General features: G+C 52.2%; 1 protein-coding gene across 1 annotated transcript; it reads left to right on the forward strand.

Moving 5' to 3' along the window:
• Window positions 1-8,376: 8,376 nt before the first annotated feature.
• On the forward strand, window positions 8,377-9,300 carry LOC311428883 (olfactory receptor 14C36-like; the record flags this gene model as incomplete). Its single annotated transcript, XM_084540115.1, has 1 exon — window positions 8,377-9,300. One exon carries the CDS (start codon window positions 8,377-8,379, stop codon window positions 9,298-9,300), a length of 924 nt encoding a protein of 307 aa, XP_084396241.1.
• Between the last annotated feature and the right edge of the window lie 17,045 nt (window positions 9,301-26,345).

The raw sequence follows: 26,345 nt of genomic DNA on the forward strand, positions 1-26,345 counted from the left end.
CGCGCTGGGGAAACTTGGCGTGCTAGCACTAAGGAACAGCACGGAGCATAGAGTGGAGTGGAGACACCACGGCTAGGCTCTGTAACCAGGTGGGGACTCAATTTATCTTGTGCACAAAGCTGCACTTTTTGCCACCCTGAGCCAAGGACCTGTCATGTTTTGACAAATGCTGTACCCTAGTGTACTTTTTGCTCATTATAATATCATTATAATACCAAAACACACCTCCATCCCAAAAGCTACCTGCCTCCAAGGTGCGACCACCCCTCACTGAGCATGCGCCCTGAGTTTCTTGGAGACTATTACTTTAAACGAAGACGGGAGAACTTCTCACCAATCATAACTAAGATATGCTTGACTAGAGCCACTCAAGCTCCACCTAAAAGATAGAAAATAATATTAATTGGCCCAAGACAGAGGGGATGGCAGGGAAGATACAACCGTCAGGGGAGATACCATCCCAAGGAAATACAACATCCTTAGGACCTCCTGACTCCTGGGATCAGTTGACGGGCTGAGCCTCTCTTCCCCCCTCATTGGGACGCCTTTGGGTGAGATCTGAATACTTGCTTACAAATCTCTCTAGAGTCTTTGTTCCTTTTAACGCGTTTATTTCTAGGCTGCACATCTGTAACACCTGTAACACCTGTAACACCTGTGTATTTCATGCATGATAGCTTGCTTTTGCAGACAGTCACTATCGCCAGCAATAAAGAACCTGATTATCTGTTGCTGTAATAAACCATATTTGATTGCACTGTGATAGCTCTCATTAAGTGCAACTAGGGTAAGAGTGGTTATCCGTGATAGTTCAGTGTTCTGAATCCAACCAGACCCCCAGACAGTTAATGTGTTGTCGGTGAATGTCTGACTGGAACCCCAGATGGTTAACGTGTTGTTGGTGAATGTCCGACTGGTTCAGTACCCTGAATCCGACCGGGCCCGTAATGCTTAATCAGCTACACCCCTTAACGCGACAACCCTGAATCAAACAAGCATCTCCCTTGGGCACGCAAGCACATCTCCTAGGGTACACAAGTGTCTCCAAATAGCACTCAAGCATTTCTATGCAGACACCAGGAAACTTTCAGGATCACAAATCCATCTTCCTGGGACGTCCAAGAAGCTCCCTGCATCACCCAGATGTCTCCTTGGAGAAACCAAGCATCTCCCTGCGCACCCAGGGAGCATCTGGGCAGAGCAGCCAAGAAGCCCAGGGAGCACCCAGATTGTTCTTGGGATAGCCAAGAACCTCCATGGAGCAAGAAAGCATCTCCTGAGGCACCCAGGCACCTCAGGGGTGCACAAAAGTGTCTCCAGCACGCACACCAGCACGTGTTTTGAGAACACCAGCATCTCACCGGGGAATGGTCCATGGAGCACCCAGCACACAAGTATGATCTCAGGGAACACAAGCAATGTCAGGAATGCAGCACCCAGGCACCCCCTTGGAACACAGGCATCCCCCTGGAGCAGAGGAATGTCCGAGGCTGAGCAGGGCCAGAGTTCCGCTGCAGCCTAAGCAGGGGCTGGAGCTCAGCAGCTGCTTGAGCAGGGGCTGTCTTTGAGCAGCCCCACAGCACAACAGGAACCAAGAAATGTTGTTGTAGACCTTCCTCCTAAGTGTGATATGAAGGTTATTGGGTGTCCTGGGAAGATATTTGGGCATCTTGGGGAGACGCTTGGTTGCTCCGGGAAGAGGCATGGGTTCTCCAGGGATACATTTTGATGTCAGGGGAGGTGTTTGGTTGCCCCGAGCAAGACAGTTGGATGCTCCAGGAAGGTGCTGGATTCCCAGGGGAATTGCTTGTCTGCTCCAAGAAGATGGGTGTTGTGCCCAGGAAGGTGCTTACACGTTCCACCGAGATGCTTAGGACCTGCAGGGAGATGCTTGAGGGACCAGGGGAGAACCTTGGGTGCAGGAGGGATATTCTTATGTGCCCTGGGGAGGGAGGTGCTTGTGTGCCCTGGGAATGTCCTTGGGCTCCCTAGGAAGATGCTCTTATTCCCCCTTGGGTGCCCCAGGAGGTGCTTGAGTAATGCAGAGAGCAGTTTGTGTCCTACAGGGACGTGCTGGAGTGCTGTTGAGTTCCCTGGGCTGGTGCTTGTTTGCCCTGTTGAGATGCTTGGGTGCTCCCAGGAGGTGGCTGATTGCTCCAGACTGGCGCTGGAGTGCTTGGCGGAGAGGTATGTTTCCTCAGGTGAGAAGCATTGGTTTACTGGGGACATGTTTGTGTACCCCTGGGAGGAGCTTGTGAACAACAGGGAGCTGCTGGGGGTCCCTAGGCAGGTGCTTGGATGCCCCTGGAGTTGCTTGTGTACCCTGGGGAGATGCTGTGGTGCATGAAGGAGATGCTTGGGTGCTCCAGAGACATGCCTGGGTGCCCACGTGTTGTGCTTTGTTGCACCAAATCAATGGAAATTTGAGTGCTCTGGGAATGTTCTTGAGTGCCTCTGGGAGAAGACTTTGGGATCCAGGAAGGGGCTCGGATGCCCTGAGGAGATGCCAGCATGCCCTGGGAAAATGCTTGGGTAGCCCAGGAAGATCCTTGGTCTTCAAGAGAGGTGCCTGGGCTCCCCAGGGAGATGTTGGGCTGTTCCAGGGAGGTGAATGGTTTCTCCAGGGAAGTGCTGGCTTCCATCCAGGAGATAATTGTGTGCTACAAGGATGTTCTTGGGTGCGTCATGGAGATGGCTGTGTGCCCATGAGTGATGCTACTGTTCCCCAGAGAGGTGCTCTGTTCCTCCAAGAAAGTTTTGGGGTGAAACGGGGGAGGTACATTGCCCTGGGTCAAACAATCATCTCCCTGGGTACAAAAACATCTCCCTGGAGAAAACAAGCACCTTCCTGGAGGACCAAGGAGTTCCTCAAGGTCTGTAAGCATTTTCCCATGGCACACAAGCACCTCTCTGGGGACCACCAGTACCTTCCTATGGTTCACAAGCACCCCTCTGGAGCAACCAAGCATCTCACAGGGACAGACAAGCACCTCCCTAAGGCACTGAAAAGCACATTTTGTGCACTCCAGCACCTCCCTGGAGGTGCACAAACCACCCTCTGCAGTACTCAAACATCTCATGGGGCGTTCACGTGACCCCAGAGGAATAGAGCATCTTCCTAAGAAGCCCAAAGATATTCTCAGGGGACCCAAGCTGCTTCTTCCCAGGGCATATAAGCATAACCCTGGGGCACAGGAAAAGCCTCCCCGGAGCACATACCTTTCTTCCCTCATAATAAAATGTTCTGCCCCTGTCACCCAAGCATCTCCCTGCGGCACAGAAGCACCTCCCTGGAACACCCAAGCACCTCACTGGAGCACTCAACAATCTCCCCACTGCACTCCTACATCTCAGTGGAGAACCCACGCATCTCCCATCTCCCCAGGGCTCCAAAACACCACCTGGGGCACACAAAGCTCTCACTGCAGATGGGAAGCACCTCCCTTGGCACCCAAGAGCTTCCGTGGGGTGCACAAGCACCTACCAGGGTCATTCAAGTACGACCATGAGGCACCCAGGCATCTCCCCAGGGGACACCAGCATTTTAGTGGGGCACTCATGAATTCCCTCTTAGCACTCAAGCATCTCACTCCAGATGCACTGACAAATTCTCCCAGACAACTGAAGAGTTGTTTACAAAAGTCAAGACCCTAACAAGAGCACTGAAACATCTCCCCAGGGCACAAAGGAACATCCTTCAAGCACCCAAATACCTCAAGCGTTTCCCCAGAGAATGCAAGCAGCTATACTGAGGAACAAATGAGGACTTGAGGACTCCACTATCAGTCCAGGGCACACAAGCACCTTTGGGGAAAAGAAGGCACCACCCTGGAGCACCCAAGCAGTTTATTGCAGCACCTGACTGTCTCCCTGGACACAAAAGGTTCTCCGTGGAGCACTCAGTCTTTAAGAACCAGGCTCCTGCCCTGGAGCATTCAAGCACCTCTGGGTGAACACAAGCACCTCTTTGGGCACCTAAGCATGTCCCCTGGAAAATCATGCTCCTCCTGATGTACTCAGACATTTCCCCAGGGATACTTAGTTCCTTGCTGACTCACCAAGCATCTCCCTGGAACACCCAAGGTCCACACTGGAGAAAGTTAGAATGGCCGTGGGGTCAACAAGCACCTCCATGGATGAGAGAATCAGACAAGTGTGGAGATGCTTGAGTTCCCTGGGAAATTCCTGCCTGCCTACGTGAGATGATTGTGGCACACAAGGAATTGCTAGAGCCTGCAGCAACCAAGCACCTCCAGGGGTCACAAAAGAAACACTCATGGGCACCCCACCATCTCCACAGGGCATGCATGAACATCCTTGGAGCTCCCAAGCACCTCCCTACAGCCATCAAATACCTCCCAGAAGAAGCCACACATCTTCCTGGGATGGCCAAGGATCTGCCTGGGTCACCCTCGAACCTCCATGGACTCCCTAAGCCCCTCAGTTGGGCACAACACATGTCTCTGGGGCACTCAGGCATCTCTTTGGATCATGCAAGCTTATGCAAAAGGTAGACAAGCATCTCCCAGGAGAAGCCAAGGACCTCCTTGGGGGTAACCAGGCATTTCCACAGGGCACCCAATCATCTTCCCAAGGGAAACAAGCACCTCGCTTGAGGCACCAAGCACCTCTGCACAACAAGCATCTCCCTGGAGAAATAAGTATTTCCCCCAGACACATCCCCATCGAGTACCCAGGCACCTTCCTGCAGCACCCAAACATCTCCCCGCGACATCCAAGCACCTCCCTGGAACACACAAGCAACATTTTTGAAACACCTAAGCATATCACTGGGGGACTTAGACTTCCTCTAAGCTCGGGATCAGTACATCCTGACCAGAGAGAGGTCAAGCAAGCTGTGTGGTAGACCCGTGTTGTGTTCACTTCCCCACATGCTGTTTCTTTCTTTATCATTTGGCACAAATGACCAGGTTTGGCACCCATCACTGCCCCCCCTACATCATCTCTTGGTGCATTGGAAAAGGTCCTTGACCAGATGAAATGGAAGGAGCAGGTCCTCTGCTTCAGCATACCTTTACACAAAATATCCAGGAGGATTTGGGAGCTTCTTGAAAACATCTTGATGGAATGGGAGACAGGGGAGCCCTGCAGGACCTCATGTTATAAACCAAGATGAGGTGCTCAGGAGTGTAAAAGGCAGGGATGAGAAGACAGAGGTGAGGCTACTGAGAGAGGGGACCAAGGCAAAGCAGAGGCCTTGAGGTGAGCAAACTTGGGCCTGTTGGTGGGCCTGCGTGGAGGAATCCAATGGAATATGGCCTTGCAGAGAGGAGTGGTACAAGGAGCAGCTTAATGCTTGAGGATCTTCTCTTTGAACCCAAGTGCTGTCCACCCAGACACAAATGAAGTCAAGAAAAAGTGGCAGGAGCCTGTCACGGATGAGGAAGGAGCTACTAACCAAAACCAGAGAGAAGAAGGAAGCAGTTAAACCACTGCATCTGGGTGCCTTCCATTATCATTGATGCTGACAGAGGTTCAGTGATTCAGTGTGGGAGATTTCCATTGGAAGTTATCTGCTCAGGGAACGTGAGGGGATCTTGGCCATGGACCCTGCTCCTGGCTTTACACAGGGTTCATGACCAGCTGCTGGAAGAATCCACATTGCATGTGTGTCTGTAGAGATATATATTTCCCCAGAAAATACCCTAGCATACAAAGAGCCCAACACATGTTGCCTCTGGTCCTGGCTTTGCTTGCTTCATAGTGTCATTGGGTGTTTCAGAGATGGTTCTCATGGTAATTGCCTGGGTAGGAAATTCCACTTAAGAAGTACCTCCCTTAGTGCCTCTGGAGTCCTAACACTCCTCACACTGTTATCTTGTGAGAGTCACCACCATCAGGGTGAGCCATCTGCACCTGACCATGAACAGCTGACAAAAGGGAGCTTCAGGGCAGGGGAGCCTTGGGAATCTCCAGCCTTTAGCTGACAGAAACCCCCTGAACATGGCAAGGAGCTGTGGCCAGTGCTGCACGTGGGGCAGAATACCTGCATCCATCAGGGTAGGGTTGGACGTGAGCAGCTGAGGGGGGACCCTGAGGAGAAGTGCCTGGGTGCTACGAGGACACCATAGGAGCCAGTGGGACATGCTGACAGGGAGGAAGGCCGGCTCCTTACGGGGCTGCACTAGAGGCAGCGGGGGCCACCCAGGCCACTTGGGTTATCATCCTCCTCGACTCAGTGCTGCTGTGGCTACCTCTGGAGCAGTTTGTCCCAGGGTGTGGCTCCAGGTTTTGGAGGAGTGCAGAGGAACTCAAGAGAGTGGAGGGGAGGTCTGCCAGGCTTCAGTGGTCGAAGTTCTCCATCTGTGTGGGGAGGTTGAGAGACCTGGGCTTCTTTGGCCCTGTGGCATGGAGGCAGTAGAGGAGTAGACTGAAACTGGTTTCAGAGCACGTGGAGCTTTTCTTTCTAGTGGGAAAGAGTATAAGAAATATCAAGTGCATCAAGTGCAGCTTGGGGCACTGAGATTGGGTCTGAGGAGAAATCTTTTTTTTTGCACCTGTGGTGCTACAGGTCCCCCAGAAAAATTCTGGATAACCCCTTGGCTTTGTATTTCATGGAATTCCCAGGGCAGATGCAGAGACATCAGTCAAGGCAGGGAGGTGCTCAGGTGAGAGCAAGGTGGGGAAGCAAGGTAGATGTCAGAGGCCAGCAAGGAAGGAAAAAGTTGCACATGCATGGGATACCATAGAAGACCCTGTGGTGGTTATGGTCAGGGATATTTTGCAAGGTTGAAAGCCTTCAACAGAGCTAACAGCTTTGTGTGCTGGGCTCTGGCTTTAGTCTCTGTCATGGAGGCCTATGAGGAGACACCTTCTCCTTACAGCATCACAGTTTCATTGCCTCCTCATCCTCCTTGGGGAGCCTAGGAGATGTCCTCCTGTAGCCTTGTGCTTGGCATTGCCCATCCCCATATTGCACTGACCCAGGAAGAGCCCTAAACCCCACTGGAGGGACAGGATCTCCCTTCCCAGGGGCTGGAGTCAGGGTCTGACTGGCTCACATCAAGGTTTCCTCAGCCTCAGGTCCACGTTTCCTTGGCCTTGGTCTCCCTGTAATCACTGCCTGCACTTTTCTGCTCTAACAAGGCCATGGGGAGACTTTGTCAGTAATGTCCCTCAGTGGAATCATTAAGGCTGTGAGAGGCTTTGGAGTTTGCATCAGACTTGGACTACTTGAAAAGCTGCTTCAGCCACTTAGCTCCTCTGCCAGGGGCAGCAGGGCTGGGGGCACTGCCTGCAGCTGGCATGGGGGAAGGAGAGAGAAGTGGGAGAGAGGTTCAGGGCAGCCTGGGGGGGAAGGCAGAGGAGAGCTGGCAGGGAGAGAAATCATCAGAGCCACCTCCCCACGGTAGGTCTCTGGGTACAGGGCAATGCTTCGGCATGCCCTGCCAGGCTCTCCTGGAGCTGGCACAGCCCTCAGCCGATGGGAGCTGTCAGGAGTACAGTCAGTGTTGGAGTTGAAGGGCATGCAGGGCTTGTGTGCTGCAGGGTCAGCGTGCAGGGCCCGAGGGCTCCCTTCTCTTGGGGCTGGCTGCAGGCTGTGCAGCCGGGGATGCAGGCAGGGGTGCCCAGGGCTGTGGTGCAGAGCAGGGTCCCTGCTGTGCCCCAGGGGCTGTGTGCCAGGGCAGGGCCTCTGCTGCCTGCCAGGCTCAGCACTCAGCCTGGCCAGGGAGCTGCCCAGGGGCTGCGGGGAGAAGCTGCGGGTGGAAGGAGCTCCCCCGGCATGGCAGGGCAGGGTCCTGCTGCTGCCCAGAGCCTGCTGCCAGGGACAGGCTGCTCACAGCCCCACACCTCCCCAGGGCACTGCACAGCAGAACTGCAAGGCAAGACCTACCTGAAGGCAGTGCACCTTCTACAATCTCTGCTTCCATTTTCCTACCTGTGTTGTGAGTGAGAGGGATGGTAATGGAGCTGTAGTATCTGTATAAGAAACTAAGGCTCCTGGAGCATTGCTGCTGCTCTGAGGCACCTCACACACCTTAGCCTACAGACAGTACCAACATCAGCTTTGTTGTTTTTTGAGGAATTATTTGACCTTCTCCTCATGACCTGCAAACTGGGAGATGTCCCTGGCCAGCAGACTTCTCAGATCACTCCAGGTTCCCTTCTAAGTGTTGCTGCAGACCAGGGCTGACTGCCGCAGAGCTCACAGCAGAGCACCCTGCTTGTTGTGGCACCCTCAGAGCAACAACCAGACATAAGACAAGGAGCAGCAGAAAGATCCTCCTGAAATGAATGAGGCAGTGTTTTGCTTTGTGGGGTGTTTCTTGAGATATGTAGTGGTCCAAAAGAAGTCCTTAAATTTTGCACTGTCATTTCTTCCTTTTGTCAGGCTCCCTTGCCCAAAGGTAGGAAATGTGTAACAGCAGCTCCATCACTGAGTTCCTCCTGCTGGCATTTGCAGACACACGGGAGCTGCAGCTCTTACAGTTCTGGCTCTTCCTGGGCATCTACCTGGCTGCCCTCCTGGGCAACGGCCTCATCATCACAGCCGTAGCCTGCGACCACCGCCTTCACACCCCCATGTACTTCTTCCTCCTCAACCTCGCCCTCCTCGACCTGGGTGGCATCTCCACCTCTGTTCCCAAAGCCATGGCCAATGCCCTCTGGAACATGAGGACCATTTCCTATGCAGGATGTGTGGCACAGCTCTTTCTGCTACTCTTTTTCCTTCTAGCAGAGTTTTCTCTTCTCGCCATCATGGCCTATGATCGCTACGTTGCCATCTGCCAGCCCCTGCACTACGGGACCCTCCTGGGCAGCAGAGCCTGTGCCACCATGGCAGCAGCTGCCTGGGGCAGTGGCTTTCTCAACGCTGTGCTGCACACTGCCAATACATTTTCAATACCTCTTGACCAAAGCAATGCCCGGGACCTCTTCTGTGAAATCCCCCAGATCCTCAAGCTCTCCTGCTCAGACTCCTACATAAGGGAAGCTGGGATGATTGTGCTTACTGCTTTTCTAATGTTGGGGTGTTTTATTTTCATTGCTCTGTCCTATGTGCAGATCTTCAGAGTTGTGCTGAGGCTCCCCTCACTGCAAGGACGGCACAAAGCCTTTTCCACGTGCCTCCCTCACCTGATCATTGTCTCACTGTTTGTCAGCACAGTCATGTTTGCTCACCTGAAGCCCCCCTCCATCTCTTCTCCTTCCCTGGACCTGGCGCTGGCAGTTCTGTACTCGGTGGTGCCTCCAGCAGTGAACCCCCTCATCTACAGCATGAGGAACCAGGACCTCAAGGATGTAATGTGGAAACTGATGACTGGGTGTATTTCATAAGCCATAAGCTTACTGCATTTTTCTGAAAATTGCTCATAATGTTACTCATGATAGGCCAAGCCTGGTTTCTATTCTTGTCTTGCGGTATTTTTTTCCCAGTTTATTAGAATTGTTGTTTACCATTAAACCTCACTATTCATTGTGCCTGTGTATTTAAACCCATTTCACCCAATTATAATGACTCTCACTCACCAAGGTGATTGGCTCCAGGGCAGACACCTTCTGCATAGGAGCAGGGGAACTGCGGTGTGCAGGGGTTTCCCTTCAGTACTGCCCCCCTCTGTAGTTTGAAGACAGCCCTTCAGGAGCCAATTGGGAGACCCTAGGGAGCATGAGCAACCAGAAATGCTGTGCACAGAGCAGGCAAACAAGACATTAGGTACCAGTCAGGGCATGTTGTGGCAGTCTGTGTGGCAGTTCATGCAGGCAGGGTGCTGCAGTGAGTTCCTGTGACAGACCGCTCAGGGCAAACAGCAGAAGGCCACCTCCACACTTTCCAGAAAGGAGGTGGGGACCCAAACTGAACTTCCAAAAAAGTACACAGCTGTCCAGGTGTCAGGCTGCAGGGAGTGCCAAAGCTTTACACCACCGTTGGACAGCTGCAGAGACAGCAATTGCGTAAGATATGAGCAGGTGGAAGACCTGCTCTGCATGGTAGCTGAGCTATGAAAAGAGGTTATAAAACTTATGAACATCTAGGATTCAGAGAGGGAGATAGACTGTTGATGCCTAACTCTGGCCTCTGTGGAACAAGAACAGGCACCAGGAATTTCCCAACTCAAAGGGAATGAAGTATCCATCCCTCAGCAGACACAAGGCAGAAGGATATGAATGAAAGGAAACAAGTCCAGGCTCGAGGTGGCTGGTAAAATCCTCCTTCACCCATATCACCCTATCAGGTAGACCTGAACAACAGATATAAGGCCCTGGAGGCTAAAAGGCAATCGATGGATGGAGAAGGCTACAATCCCCCTCCACCAGATATATTGCTAGGGTTGGAAAGGCCAACCCCCTCTATAGTGACCACAGACAGGAGGAAGAAAAGGAGAGTTTTAGTTGTGGGTGATTCAACAATCAACGAAACAGAGGGTCCAATATGTAGAAGGTACCCTCCTCTAAGGGAAGTCTGCTGCCTTCCTGGGGCCCGGGTTAAGGACATCACAAGGAGATGACAAGGAGACATCATTAGGAGATGACAACACCAATGAATTATTCTTTGCAGAACTAAGAGATGCCTCGAGATCAACTCCCCTTGTCCTTATGGGGGACTTCAACTTGCGAGACGTCAACTGGGATCACCACACGGCTGACACGAGTAAGTCCAGGAGGTTCATAAAGCACCTAGATGATAACTTCTTGGTTCAGGTGCTAAGGGAACCAACTAGGAAAGGTGCCCTCCTTGATCTGTTGCTGGAAAACAGAGAGGGTCTTGTGGGAGACGTGGCAATTGGCGGCTGTCTCGGTCATAGTGACCATGAAGTAGTTGAGTTTAGAATTTATGGTGAGAGAAGGAAAACTGCCACCAAAACTTCAGCCCTGGATATGGGGAAAGCAGACTTGAGGCTGCTCAGGGAACTAGTCAGCAAGGTCCCCTGGGAAGGTGCTTTTGAAGGTATAGGTGTCCATCAGTGCTGGTCAGTCTTTAAGCACTGCCTCCTAAAAGCACAAGATCAGGTGATTCCAAAATATCAGAAGGCAGGTAGGCAGGGCAGAAAGCTGGCCTGGCTGACCAGGGATCTTCTACTGGAGCTTAGACAGAAAAAGAAAGTGTACGGCTGCTGGAAGGAGGGTCAGGTGACGAGGAAGGAATACAGGGACACTGTTCGTGTTTGTAGGGAGAAAATTCATGGGGCCAAAGCCCAACTAGAGTTGACGTTGGCCATGTCTGTGAGAGATGATAAATAAGGGTTTTTTAGATATTTTAATAGAAAAATGAGAACCAAAGAAAACATAGGTCCGCTGCTTGACGGGGAAGGTCTCCTCACAGACAATGACATAGGCAAAGCAGAGACGTTTAATGCCTTCTTCACCTCTGTCTTCAATGCTGATGATGGGCTTCAGGACCCTGGGTGCCCTGAGCAGGTGGACCAAGACGGTGGGAATGACAAACTCCCAACCAACCCTGAAAGTGTGCAGGATTTGTTGCTCCACCTGGATCCATACAAGTCCATGGGTCCAGATGGGATCCATCTCAGGGTGCTTAAAGAGCTGGCTGATGTCATCACGGGACCTCTCTCAATTATTTTTTAATGATCTTGGGAATCTGGAGAGGTCCCAGTAGACTGGAAGCTGGCAAATGTTGTCCCAATTTTCACGAAGGGTAAGAAAGAAGACCGTAGCAATTACAGGCCTGTCAGTCTCACGTCAGTGCCTGGTAAAATTATGGAGAAGAAGTTACATGGTCTAAACTTTTGGGTAGACTTGTGCAGTGCCAGGAGTTGGACTTGATGATCTTTATGGGTCCCTTCCAACTCGGGATATTCTATGATACTATGATTCTATGAGACTTCCCAGCTTGGTTCAACCCTCAGACTATTACAGATTGCTCGTCCTACATCTGGAAGGAGAAGAAATGGCAATGCATAATCTGCGAGCAATCAAAGGGACTTCAAGGGTTTGGGATCAGGAACTCGGGTGTGCAGGTCATCTTATGCTCAACTGCCCCTGATACTTTCTTGCCCTTTTTGTACCAATTTTCAAAAAGGCCAAAAAAAAAAAGACCCTAGCAACTACAGGCCTGTCATTCTCACGTCAGTGCCTGGTAAACTGGTAAACAGCCCAGAGAAAGCAGTCTAGGAGGTTTCTGGAGGGCATGGAAGATAGCTTCCTGACACAGCTGGTTAGTGAGCCTACCAGGGGTGGCACCCCGCTAGACCTTCTCTTCACAAACAGAGAAGGACCGGTGGAGGATGTGATTGTCGGGAGCGGTCTTGGGCAGAGTGACCACGAAATGGTGGAGTTCTCTATTCTTGGCGAGGCCAGGAAGGGGACCAGTAAAACCGCTGTATTGGACTTCCGGAGGGCTGACTTTGTGCTGCTGAGGACACTGGTTGGTAGAGTCCCTTGGGAGGTGGTTCTGAAGGGCAGAGGAGTCCAGGAAGGCTGGGCGCTCTTCAAGAAGGAAATCTTAATGGCACAGGAACGGTCTGTCCCCACGTGCCCAAAGACGAGCTGGCGGGGAAGAAGACCAGCCTGGCTCAACAGAGAATTGTGGCTTGAGCTTAGGAGAAAAAAGAGGGTTTATAATCTTTGGAAAAGTGGACAGGCCACTAGGGAGGACTATAAGGATATTGAGAGGCTGTGCAGGGACAAAATTAGAAAGGCCAAAGCTCATCTGGAGCTCAATCTGGCTACTGCCGTTAAAGACAACAAAAAATGTTTTTTTAAATACATCAACACAAAAAGGAGGACTAAGGAGAATCTCCATCCTTTCCTGGATGCCAGGGGAAACTTAGTTACAAGAGATGAGGAAAAGGCGGAGGTGCTCAATGCCTTCTTTGCCTCAGTCTTTAGCGGCAATACCGGTTGTTCTCTGGATACTCAGTACCCTGAGCTGGTGGAAGGGGATGGGGAGCAGGATGTGGCCCTCACTATCCACGAAGAACTGGTTAGTGACCTGGTACGGCACTTGGATGTGCACAAGTCGATGTGGCCGGATGGGATCCACCCAAGGGTACTGAGAAAACTGGCAGAGGAGCTGGCCAAGCCACTTACCATTATTTATCAACAGTCCCAGCTATCGGGGGAGGTCCCAGTTGACTGGCAGCTAGCCAATGTGATGCCCATCTACAAGAAGGGCCGGAGGGCAGACCCGGGAAACTACAGGCCTGTCAGTTTGACCTCAGTGCCAGGGAATCTCATGGAGCAGATTCTCTTGAGAGTCATCACGCAGCACTTGCAGGGCAAGCAGGCGATCAGGCCCAGTCAACATGGGTTTATGAAAGGAAAGTCCTGCTTGACAAACCTGATCTCCTTTTATGACAAAGTGACGTGCTGGGTGGATGAGGGAAAGGCTGTGGATGTGGTCTACCTTGACTTCAGCAAGGCTTTTGACACCGTTTCCCACAGCATTCTCCTCAAGAAACTGGCTGCTCTTGGCTTGGACTGGCGTACGCTTCGTTGGGTTAGAAACTGGCTGGATAGCCGAGTCCAAAGAGTCGTGGTGAATGGAGTCAAGTCCAGCTGGAGGCCGGTCACTAGTGGCGTTCCCCAGGGCTTGGTGCTGGGGCCAGTCCTCTTTAATATCTTCATCGATGATCTGGATGAGGGCATTGAGTGCACCCTCAGTAAATTTGCAGATGACAGCAAGCTAGGTGCGTGTGTCAATCTGCTCGAGGGTAGGAAGGCTCTGCAGGAGGATCTGGATAGGCTGCACCGATGGGCTGAGGTCAACTGTATGAAGTTCAACAAGGCCAAGTGCCGGGTCCATCCGGGAATATGGTTTAGTGGGGACTGTTAGTGTTAGGTCAGAGGTTGGACTCGATGATCTTGAGGTCTCTTCCAACCTAGAAATTCTGTGATTCTGTGAAACTTATGGAGATTATCCTTGATGTTATTGAAGTGCACCTGGAGGGCAATGCTGTCATTGGTCCCAGCCAACATGGGTTCACGAGGGGTAGGTCCTGCTTAACAAATTTGATTTCCTTTTATGATAAGATAACCCATCTAGTCGATCAAGGGAAAACAGCTGATGTGATCTTTTTGGACTTCAGCAAGGCTTTTGACATGGTTTCCCATAGGATCCTACTGGACAAAATGTCCAGCATACAACTAAACAAAAACATCATATGATGGGTGAGCAACTGGCTGATGGGCAGGGCTCAAAGAGTTGTGATAAATGGCATTAATGGCAGACGGTCACCAGTGGGGTCCCCCAAGGCTCCATTTTAGGGCCAGTCCTCTTCAATGTCTTTATCAATGATTTGGATATAGGACTAGAAGGTGTTTTGAGCAAATTTGCTGACGACACCAAACTTGGAGGAGTTGTGGACTCTGTTGAGGGTGGAAAGGCCTTGCAGAGAGATCTGGACAGATTGGAGAGCTGAGCAATCACCAACCACATGAAGTTTAACAAAGGCAAGTGCCAGGTCCTGCACCTGGGGCAGGGCAACCCTGGCTATACGTACAGACTGGGTGACGAGATGCTGGAGAGCAGCCCCACAGAGAGGGATCTGGGGGTTGTGGTTGACAGCAAGTTGAATATGAGCCAGCAGTGTGCCCAGGCAGCCAGGAGGGCCAACTGTACCTGGGATGCATCAAGCATGGCATCGCTACTCAGTCGAGGGAAGTGCTTGCCCCACTCTACCCTGCACTGGTGCGGCCTCACCTTTAGTACTGTGTGCAGTTCTGAGCACCACAGTACAAAAAGGATGTAGAACTGTTGGAGAGTGCCCAGAGGAGGGTGACGAAGATGGTTAGAATTAAATTTGGCAAGAGACATCAAGGACAACAAGAAGGGCTTTTTCAAATACATCAGCAGCAATAGGAAGACAGAAAAATGTGGATGTACTGCTGCTAAATGAGGGAGGTGCCTTGGTGGCGGTGGATACAGAGAAGGCGGAATTACTGAATGTCTTCTTTGCCTCAGTCTTCACTGCTAAGGCTAACCCCCATGCACTACCAAGCCTGGAAACAAGAGAGAAAACCTGGAGGGAGGAAGACTTTCAAAGAGTATTGGGTTAGAGGTTATTTAGGCAAGCTAGACACCTATAAATCTATGGGCCCTGATGGGATGCAACTTAGGGTGCTGAAAGAGTTGGCGGATGTGATTGCTGGGTCACTTTCCATCATCTATCAGTGGTCATGGTCATCCAGAGAGATCCTGGATGACTGAAGACTTGCTATTGTGATGCCCATCTATAAGAAGTGTAAGGAGGAACTGTGGAGTTACAGCCTCGGTGCCATTAAAGGTGATGGAACAGGTCATCTTGAATGCAATCATAGCATATGCAGAACAACATGGGAATCAGGCCCAGTCAGCATGGGTTCATGAAAGTCAAGTCCTGCCTGACCAACCTCATCTCCTTCTATGACTGGGTGATCCTCCTGGTGGATGAGGGGATGGCTATTGACTTAGTCTACCTAGACTTCAGCAAGGCCTTTGACATGGTCTCCCACAGGATTCTCCTGGAGAAGCTGGAGGCCCATGGCTTGGACAGGTACACGCTTTTCTGGGTTAAAACCTGGCTGGATGGCCAGGCCCAGAGAGCAGTGGTGAACAGAGTGAAATCCAGCTGGTGACCAGTCACCAGTGGTGTTCCTCAGAGGTTGGTGTTGGGGAGCATCTTCTTTAATATCTTTATTGATGATTTGAACAAGGGAATTGAGTGCACCCTTGGTAAGTTTGCAGATGACACCAAGCCAGGGGACAATGTTGATCCAACAGAGGAAGGTCCTGCAGAACAACCTGGACAGGTCAGATTGATGGGCAGAGGAACAAGGGGTTGAGGTTCAACATGGCTAAGTGCTGGGTCCTGCAATTCGGCTACAACCCCATGCAGCACTACAGTCTGTGCAGAGGGAAGGGATCTAGGAGTGTTGGTCAACAGTTACCTGAACATGAGCCGGCAGTGTGCCCAGGTGGCCAAGAAGGTCAATGGCATTATGGCTATTTTCAGCAGTAGTGTAACCAGAAGGACCAGGTGAAGGATTGTCCCCCTGTACTCTGCTCTGGTGAGGCCACGCCTCAAGTACTGAGTACCTCTTGCTCTGGCCTGGGCAGAGGGGCTGGCCCAGAGGGGCACAGGCGCCCTGTGCTAGGGCTCTGTTGGACCTGGCAGCAGGGATGCCGGCATCTCACAGACCTCCATTTCCTGGTGCCATGGCTGACCCTAGACCTGGGACTGCTAGGGAGGCTGAGTAGCCTTTGTCCCAGCCTTGCAAGGGGCGGCGTAATGGTGGCCATGCCCTGAGCTCCGCAGCAGCCTGTGGCAAGGCAACCATGAGTGTGGCAGCCACAATCCCTGCCTGTCCGCCTCCTGCCACGCTCCGTCTGTCGGCTGCAGCAGAGGGGACTCCCAGCCAGCCCCTGGCTGGGCTCTACCACCTGCCTCTCCAGTGCCATCCCTGCTGCCTTGGGGTGCTCTGTGATGTGCTGGGTGGCCTCACGAGGCCTGCCGGCCAGTACATCTCCTGCAGGGCAACCAGGCTGCACAGAGGCAGGGACTTCACCACCACCCTTCCAGCCCCCTCCCCTCCCCTCGGCCGCGGCCTTGTCTCTGCTGGCAGGAGCAGCCTGGGGAGGTGCTTCCTGGCCTCCCCTTGCCTCCTGCCAGCTGCTGCTCACTCAGGCTCCTGGCACAAACATGGCCGTGCACCAAAACCACCGCTCGTGCTGTCTTTGCTGCCTTGCTCTGCCCTCTTCCTCAAGTCCTCGTCTCTGCCGGGCCCCATGTTCCACAGCCAAAGGCATCCCTTTGGTGTCACCACCCTGGCCCCTGCCCTGCAGGACAGCAGAGACAGGGCAGGACAGGGTACACAGGGGCCTCAGAGATTCAATGAAGCAAACCCCAGAGCTGCATTCAGCTCTTGCACTTTGAACTAGACAGTGTCTGAAGGTGCCTATTCTGTGCTATTCAGGCAGATGCCCCGTGGCTGTTTCTCTCAGAATGAAGGGACCTCGGGACACTCTTTGCGCCACTGGCTTTCATGGCACCCCTAGGGATAGCTGATGGCTTTTGTGCTCACTCGTGTTCCTGTGCATACCATGTGCCTGCAGGTAGCAGCAGCAGCAAGGGATTTCAGGTCCCGTGTCTCCCCTGTACATGGACAGGCCCTGCTCTTCTCCTAAGCCACCCCATCTCCCAGGGAGCCTCTCCCAGGTGAGCCCGTCTGTGCTGGCCTCGCCGGCCACTGCTGCAGCCCCTGGCCATGCTTCCCACAGCCCCAGCTGGTGGTGCTGCTCTGCAGAGCCAGGGGGCTGTGGTGCCCGGGGCACTTTGCAGGGCCGTGCTGGTCAGGCTGGGTGTCAGAGCCAGCTAGTGGGGGCCCTGCCACTGACCACATCCCCCAACTGTGGCCATGGGGTGCTCAGAGGTGCCCAGCCTGGCAGAATGAGGAGCCTCTTTGGACTCTACATACAGGCACTGCCCTGCAGAGACACAAATGGTCTCATAAAAAGCATGTCAGACAAGCAAGTCTATATAAGGTTCTTTATTTTGTTTATATTCACAAAGATTCCTCCTGCAGTGTAACCTCTGGGCTACTCTAGAAAGGTACGTACTGAAATGGGAGTGGGATGGTAATGACATTTTTTTGGGCAACATTAGCAGCACTGAAAGAACATTTAAATTCAAACAAACACACAAACAATCCTAACCTAAGCAAAATGAAACAGAGGGAATACAACAACAAAAGAACCACAAAAGCAACAGAAGACTGGTAGTCCTGTAATAAACCAGGTTACAAGTCATATGCAGAAGAGGTTGAGCAGATTGTCGTTTTTGAAACACGTCATCATCAATTTCCTGAGAGCCTCTTTAAGCTCCTGGTTCCTCATGCTGTAGATGAGGGGGTTCAATGCTGGAGGCACCACCGCGTATAGAACTGCCACCACCAGGTCCAGGAATGGGGAGGAGATGGAGGGGGGCTTCAGGTGGGCAAACATGATTGTGCAGAGAAACAGGGAGATAACAGTCAAGTGAGGGAGGCACGTGGAAGAGGCTTTGTGCCGTCCCTGCAGCAAGGGGATCTTCAGCACGACCCTGAAGATCTGCACATAGGACAGAGCAATGAAAACAAAACATCCAGAAGATAAACAGCCAGTGAGAACAAGAAGACCTACTTCCCTTAGGTAGGCATATGAGCAGGGGAGCTTGAGGATCTGAGCAAGTTCACAGAAGAACTGGTCCAGGGCATTGCCCTGGCAGAGAGGCAGTGAAAATGTATTGGCAGTGTGCAGTACAGCGTTGAGAAAGCCACTGCCCCAGGCAGCTGCTGCCATGGTGGCACAAGCTCTGCTGCCTAGGAGGGTCCCGTAGCGCAGGGGCTGGCAGTGGCAACATAGCGGTCATAGGACATGACGGTGAAGAGATAAAACTCAGCTCCAATGAAGAAGAAAAAGAGAAAGACCTGAGCAGCACATCCTGCATAGGAAATGGCCCTGGTGTCCCAGAGGAAATTGGCCATAGCTTTGGGGAGGGTAGCGGAGATGTCACCCAGGTCGAGGAGGGCGAGGTTGAGGAGGAAGAAGTACATGGGGGTGTGGAGGCGGTGGTCGCAGGCTACGGCTGTGATGATGAGGCCGTTGCCCAGGAGGGCAGCCAGGTAGATACCCAGGAAGAGTGCAAAGTGCAGGAGCTGCAGCTCCCGTGTGTCTGTGAATGCCAGCAGCAGGAACTCGGTGATGGAGCTGCTGTCATTGGACATTTGGTGCCATTGGGCACAGGGACCTGTTCAAGGACAAAAAGGCAATGAGTACTTCCAATAGATTTCTCTGGGAAAAAAAAGAAACCTACTCCATCTTGTATCTAGCCCCCCAAAATCCTTGCCCTCTTTATGGAAGGGTTTTGGCAGATCCCTTTTGTAAGCTTTGGTCAATGCTGGCTGAAGGGGACACTGGGAATATGGGACTGCTGTGGGAATGGAAGGAGTCCGTCCTGCCCTACATCAACAAGCAAATATGAACGTGGGGTGATCCCAGACAAAATCCACTCATGATACCGACAAGCTCTTTAGCATTGTCCATCCCAATTCACCCAATTACAGAGCAGGGCTATAGGAATTTTATATATTTTCTTTTGTGCTCTTTGCCCCACCACAACAGAGGAGTTTTTAAATGGCAGAAATCCTTGGTAGTTCTGCTAAACTCCAAAAGAAAGGTGCTGAGAGGCCAAGGGACTGTCCCTCAGAGCAGAGAGAGGACAGCCACATTGTCCATCACTCCTGGTCGTAGCTGCCCTGTGCTGGCACTACTTTGAGCAGGAGGACGATTGCTCTCAGGTGTTCCCCTGAGGTGAACCTGCACTGCTGAGAGCAGAGGAATCCAGTTTCAAAATGCAGATCGACAAACTCCTCACCCTGTCTCGTTTGACCTGAGGACAAACTCAGCTCTGCTTTCCTAGGCAAGGACACAGAGGGCTCACAGAAAATGCCCACATAGAGCCATATACATCTTTAGCACCAAGGTGTCTTCTCCACGGAACTTTAGATGGCATAGAGATACTATGGGAGAGCTCTGTCCTCCTGGAGGGAAGGCTGCAAGCCAGCAGGAACCCCAGGAAGCAGCTCAAATGCCCTAGACAATGGGTACTGTGAGGGAAGGGTCATCTCCCTGTCAGCCCCACACACTGCAGTGCCCAGAGCCCCAAAGTTTAGGAGGGGACATGGATGTTGTTCCTCCAGGGCATATCTGCATGACAGGACCTGGAGCACTGGCTGTTGAGCCGCAGGTGAATCCTCACCCGACCCCTCCACAGGGAGACCAGTGGCAAGGACAGGGAAAACAAGAACCAGAGGGGACATTGGCCAGGTAACGGGCAGGACAGGCAGACACAGCTGGGCACTCAAAGGTTTCTCCTGCTGGAGGGGATTTGGGGTGGAGGGCTCTGCTGTGAGGGAGGGGAGACTGAGGGATGTTCCAGGGAAGGCGCCCGCACTGCAGGGGCTGGCAGGGAGGTGCCAATTTCCCCCTCCCAGCCTTCGCTCTCAGCACTTTCCTCTCATCCCCTTCTCCTGTCTCTGCTGCCTGCAGCTGCCCCTGCTGGGAGCTGTTTCTCTGCCCCGACCTCTTCTCCCTGTCCATGCTCACACAGCCCATCCCACACGCCGTGTGCTCAGCTGTGCCCTGAAGACACCTCCTAGGATAGGGAAAGGTCTGGGGACATTGTTCTGTTTGTAGGTCCTAATGAGCAGCTTTGAAATGCCCTGAGGACAGCACAAAGCTGATGTTAGTGCCATTCTTAAGCAGAGATGAGTGAAGGGATTTTCAGAGGCTCCTCAACAACCTCTGTGTCAGTTTAATGCTCTATGAGCCTCAGTCTCCTAGACATGTCTCCCCACGCCATTACCACACAAAACTCTTCATCGCAGCTGGAAAATGAAGGCAGAGACTCCTCAAGGGCCTTCCCTTCAAGGCAGCCTGTGCCTTGACCTTCCTATAGAAAAGTCCCCTGTGCAGTGCCCTGGGAGGTGTGGGGCTGTGAGCAGCCTTCCCCAGGCGGCAGACTCTAGGCAGCAGCAGAACCCTGCCCTGCCATGCCGGGGGAGCTCCTTCCACCCGCAGCTTCTCCCCGCAGCCCCTGGGCAGCTCCCTGGCCAGGCTAAGTGCTGAGCCTGGCAGGCAGCAGAGGCCCTGCCCTGGCACACAGCCCCTGGGGCACAGCAGGGACCCTGCTCTGCACCACAGCCCTGGGCACCCCTGCCTGCACCCCTGGCTGCACAGCCTGCAGCCAGCCTCAAGAGAAGGGAGCCCTCGGGCCCTGCACGCTGACCCTGTGTAGTGGGCTTACGTGGCAAGGTTTTGGTAGCAGGGGGCCATAGGGGTGGTTTCTGTGAGAAAGATCTAGAAGCTGCCCCATGTTTGGGAACGGCCCCATTGTTTTCCAGAGCTGAGCCAATAAGCGATGTTGTTTTGCACCCCTGTTGAGAGCATATTTAAGACAGGGAAAAAAACACTGCGCCACACAGCAGCTGGGAGAGTGACGGGAGTGAGGAATGGCACCAAGGTCAGTGTAGAAGGAGGGGGAGAGGTGCTCCAGGCACCGGAGCAGAAGTCCCCTGCAGCCTGTGGTGAGGACCATGGTGAAGCAGGATGTCCCCCTGCAGCCCATGGAGTACCACGGTGGAGCAGGGTTCCTCGCTGCAGCCCGTGGAGGAGACCACGGTGGAGCAGGTGGACCTTCACTGACAGAGGCTGCCGCCTGTGGAAGACCCCTGCCGGAGCAGATTCCAGGCCGGACCTGTAGCTCGTGGAGAGGAGACCACGCAGGAGCTGCTGCCCATACGGGAGCCAGGTTGGAGCAGTTTTCTCCTGAGGGATGGACCCCGTGGTACGGACCCATATCTGGAGCAGTTCTGGAAGAGCTGCTGCCTGTGGGAAGCCCACGCCGGATCAGTTCATCAAGGACTGTATCCCGTGGGTGGGACCCCACAGCACAGGGGACGAGAGTGACCGAGAAGGAGCAGTAGAGAAGAAGTGCTGTAGACTGACCATAACCCCCATTCCCCCGTTCCCCTGCGCCGCTCGGGGGGAGGAGGTGGACGGGGGGGGAAAGTGCTTTTGGTTTCTTTCCTTTGTTTCTCACTTCTCTAGCTTGTTAGTAATGAGCAATAAATCTTATTATCTTCTTATGCTGAGTCTGTTTTGCCCGTTACAATAATTATTGCGTGATTTTCTTGTCCTTATCTCAATCCTTGAGCCCTTTTCACATATTTTCTCCCCCTTCCTCTTTGAGGAGGGGGAGTGAGAGAGCGGCTGTGGTGGAGCTCGGCTGCCCACTCGAGCAGAACCACGACACCCTGAAGCACACAAGCCCTGTCCTGGAGCACATCCTCCTCCTCTGCACCAACGAAGCTGTGACAGTCCTTCCTGCAGGTTCCACACACTGTGGCATGTGCTCCATTGAGGAGATCCCTCCAGGAAACACAGCTCTATTGCCCTACACACAGAGACTTACTTTGTCATGGTCTCTGAAGGTTTCTGCCTCTCTCTGATCTCCTTTGTGCACCTACTCCAGGCTGCCTTCTACTTCCCTCTGTTTCTCTCCCTCTGCAGTGCTGCCGGCTTGCTCCCTCCCTCCCAGGAGCCTGGCCCCACTCAGCACAATCCCAGCGCAAGGCATCACTTTCACCACCCTCCCCTCTCTACCCTGAATTCCCTTCAGACATTCCTGCAGCTTCCCAGAAACCGCCTGGGAAAGAGACAGAAGTCATCACTGACATTGTCTCTGCCCATTCAGCAGGGACATTTCTGTCCAGCACTGACATTTCTTCTCTCAGAAGCTGACCTAGGCATGGGAACCACCATTGTTTGTCCCATCATTAGGCAGGAGACCCAGACAGGGCCTAGGAGGGATCTCCTTTACCACTACGTAGGGAAAGGGTAAATCTGAGTCAATTGAGGCAATTCACCATCAAGGGTAGATTAACATACATCATCTATCTGGACTTCCATAAGGTCTTTGACGTGGTTCCACATAACATCCTGATCTGTAAAGTAGCTGCATGGCCTCAGCCTGAGAGTTGCTGTCACTGGCTGTATGACCAGGGTGGAGGCCTAGTGGCATCCCTCAGGAGTCCATTTTGGACCAAACCTTTGGACCAACCCTTAATATCCTTATAAATGAAAGACTCCGGGATCAAGTGCACCCTCAGCAGGTCTGCAGGTGACACTAAGCTGAGCGGTGCAGTTGATATGACAGAAGAAAGGGACCTGAACAAGCTTGTAAAGTGTCCCCGCAAGAACCTAATGATTTTTCAAGAAGTCCAAGTGCAAGTTGCTGCACCTAGGTCACGGCAACCCCTCTTGAGGACAGACTGAGTGAAGAACTCACTGAGAGCAGCCGTTTGGAGAAGAACCTGGAGGTTCTGGTGGACGTAACGCTCAATACGAGCCAGCAGTGTGCACCTGCAGCTCGGAAGGCCAAGTATGTCCTACAATGCATCAGCAGAGGAATGGCCTCTGGGTCGAGGGAGGTGATGGGTTGTTAGGCATTGGAATGGACTGCCCAGGGAAGTGGTGGAGTCACCATCCCTGGAGGTCTTTAAAAGACGTTTAGATGTAGAGCTTAGTGATATGGTTTAGTGGAGGACTAGTTAGTGTTAGGTCAGAGGTTAGACTCAATGATCTTGAGGTCTCTTCCAACCTAGAAATTCTGTGATTCTGTGATTCTGTGATTGTCCCCTATATGCTGCCCTTATGAGGCCCCACATGGAGTGCTGCATCCGGGTGTGGGGCCCCTATCACAAGAAGGATGTGGACCTGTTAGAGAGGGTCCAGGGGTGTGCCACGAGGATGTTGAGAGGGCTGGAGCACCTCTCTTATGAAGAAAGGATGAGAGAGCTGGGGATGTTCAGCCAGATGAGGAAAAGGCTTGGGGAAGACCTAATTACAGCTTTTCAGTACGTATAAAGAGTTCATATGAAAGATGGCAAGAGACTAATAGCATGGACAGATAGTGATAGGATAAGGGGGAATGACCTTAAGCTAGTGGAATGGAGATTTAGGTTAGATGTTCGGAGGAGATTCTTCATTCAGAGGGTGGTGAGGCTCTGGAACAGGTTGCCCAGAGAGGCTGTGGATGCCCCATCCCTGGAGGTGTTCAACACCAGGCTAGATGAGGCCCTGAGCAACCTGTTACAGTGGGTGGCATCCCTGCCTGTGGCGACTAAATGCATGGACTCTTGTTGGGATCGAGTAAGAGTCGTCATTGCAGTTTGGCTATGCTCCTTTTATACACTTTCCTTCCAGAGGTTTTCCTTCCAAAAAGCCCTCTGGTCCCCCTTTACAGTCCTTTGATCCTTGTATTTCTCAGGCTACTAGGCACCTTATCGCAAACTCCTTTCCCGTGCAAGGTTTTGGTCAACGCTTTGTTACTTTCCTCTTTCCTGGGATTTGTAACAGTCTTTGCACTTATCTTCTCTTGTTATTTATGTATGCCTTAGGTTCCACGGTGACTCTCATCCTCCACATTTCTCTTGTCTTCCAGAACTCCCTTCCTGGATACTCAAGAGTCATCCACATTTCTAATTAAACCTACTTTTTCTACATTTCCCACAATTTATCCTTGCTAATTAAGTCTATTAGCAATTATCATTTCTAATTAAGTCTACGTTTTCTATAAGATTACACATCCCACACCTGCATATGGCAGGGGCAATGGAACGACATAATCTTGAAGGTCTCTTCCAACCCAATCAATTCTATGATTCTGTGATTTCTGTTTGCAGGACTCCTGAAATGACTCCCAGTTTTCCCATGAGATTTCTGTCACCACCCTTGTACAGGTTCACTGCTATGTGTTGCAACCCTGCCTTTCTGGATCGCTGGTGACAGCCAGCTGGTGGCTGTTGGTGATAGATTCACTTAGGGCAGATTTTGCCTGACAAATCTGGTGGCCTTCTATGATGGCGTTACTGCTGGACAGTGGAAGAGCAACTCACCTCATATACCTTGTCTTGTGCAAAGCATTTGACAGTGTCCCACATCACATCCTTATCTCTCACTTGGAGAGACATGGATGTGATGGATGGACCACTTGGCTAGTAAAGATTTGGTTCGATGGTCACACTCGGAGAGCTGCGATCAGCAGCTCAGTGTCTCAGTGGAGATCATTAATGAGTAGTTAATTAATGGAGAAGGACCCAGGGTGTTGGTGGATGAGAAACTCAACCTGTGCTGGCAATTTGAGTTTGCAGCCCAGAAAGCCAGTATTCTGCATTGAAGGAAGTTTGTCTAGCAGGTTGAGGGAGGTGATTCTCCCCCCGAACTCTGCTCTTATGAGACCCCACCTGGAGTTCTGCATTCAGCTCTGGGGCCCCAAGCTCAAAAAGGACATAGAAGTATTAGAACAATTCTAGAAGACGCCAAAAGGATGATAGAAAGGCCATGGCACCTTTTCAATGAACACAGGCTGAGAAAGCTGGATCTTCTTTGGGTGGATGAGGGAAAGGCTGTGGATGGAAGGCTGGATCTTTTTTGGGTGGATGAGGGAAAGGCTGTGGATGTGGTCTACCTTGACTTCAGCAAGGCTTTTGACACCGTTTCCCACAGCATTCTCCTCAAGAAACTGGCTGCTCTTGGCTTGGACTGGCGCACGCTTCGTTGGGTTAGAAACTGGCTGGATAGCCGAGCCCAAAGAGTCGTGGTAAATGGAGTCAAGTCCAGTTGGAGGCCGGTCACTAGTGGTGTTCCCCATGGCTCGGTGCTGGGGCCGGTCCTCTTTAATATCTTCATTGATGATCTGGATGAGGGCATTGAGTGCACCCTCAGTAAGTTTGCAGATGACACCAAGTTAGGTGCGTGTGTCAATCTGCTCAAGGGTAGGAAAGCTCTGCAGGAGGATCTGGATAGGCTGCACCGATGGGCTGAGGTCAACTGCATGAAGTTTAACAAGGCCAAGTGCCGGGTCCTGCACCTGGGGCACAATAACCCCAAGCAGAGCTACAGGCTGGGAGATGAGTGGTTGGAGAGCTGCCTGGCAGAGAAGGACCTGGGAGTGATGGTGGATAGTCGGCTGAATATGAGCCAGCAGTTGCTCAGGTGGCCAAAAAAGGCCGACAGCATCCTGGCTTGCATAAGAAACAGTGTGGCCAGCAGGGCTAAGGAGGTGATCGTCCCCCTGGACTCGGCTCTGGTGACGCCGCACCTCGAGTACTGTGTTCAGTTTTGGGCCCCTCGCTACAAGAAGGACATCGAGGTGCTTGAGCGGGTGCAGAGAAGGGCGACGAAGCTGGTGAGGGGCCTGGAGAACAAGTCCTACAAGGAGCGGCTGAGGGAGCTGGGCTTGTTCAGCCTGGAGAAAAGGAGGCTCAGGGGCGACCTTATTGCTCTCTACAGATACCTTAAAGGAGGCTGTAGCGAGGTGGGGGTTGGCCTGTTCTCCCACGTGCCTGGTGACAGGACGAGGGGGAATGGGCTTAAGTTGTGCCAGGGAGTTTTAGGCTGGATCTTAGGAAGAACTTCTTTACCGAAAGGGTTGTGAGGCATTGGAACAGGCTGCCCAGGGAGGTGGTGGAGTCACCATCCCTGGAAGTCTTTAAAAGACGTTTAGATGTAGAGCTTAGGGATATGGTTTAGTGGGGACTGTTAGCGTTAGGTCAGAGGTTGGACTCGATGATCTTGAGGTCTCTTCCAACCTAGAAATTCTGTGATTCTGTGATTCTGTGATTTTCAGCCTGGAGAGACCCTATAGCAGACTTCCAGTACCCAAAGGGGACCTAAAGGTACTTCCAGTACCTCAAGGGGGTAATGTTTTAAAACTAAAGGAGGGTACTTTTAAATTAGTTATAAGGAAGAAATTCTTTCCTTTGAGGGTGGTGGTCACTAGAACAGTGTGCCCAGAGAAGTTGTGGCTGACCCATCCCTTGCCGCTTCGTGGCCAGAAACC

Source organism: Aythya ferina (genome assembly GCF_964211825.1).
Source record: "Aythya ferina genome assembly, contig: HAP1_SCAFFOLD_176, whole genome shotgun sequence".
Lineage (NCBI taxonomy): Eukaryota > Metazoa > Chordata > Aves > Anseriformes > Anatidae > Aythya > Aythya ferina.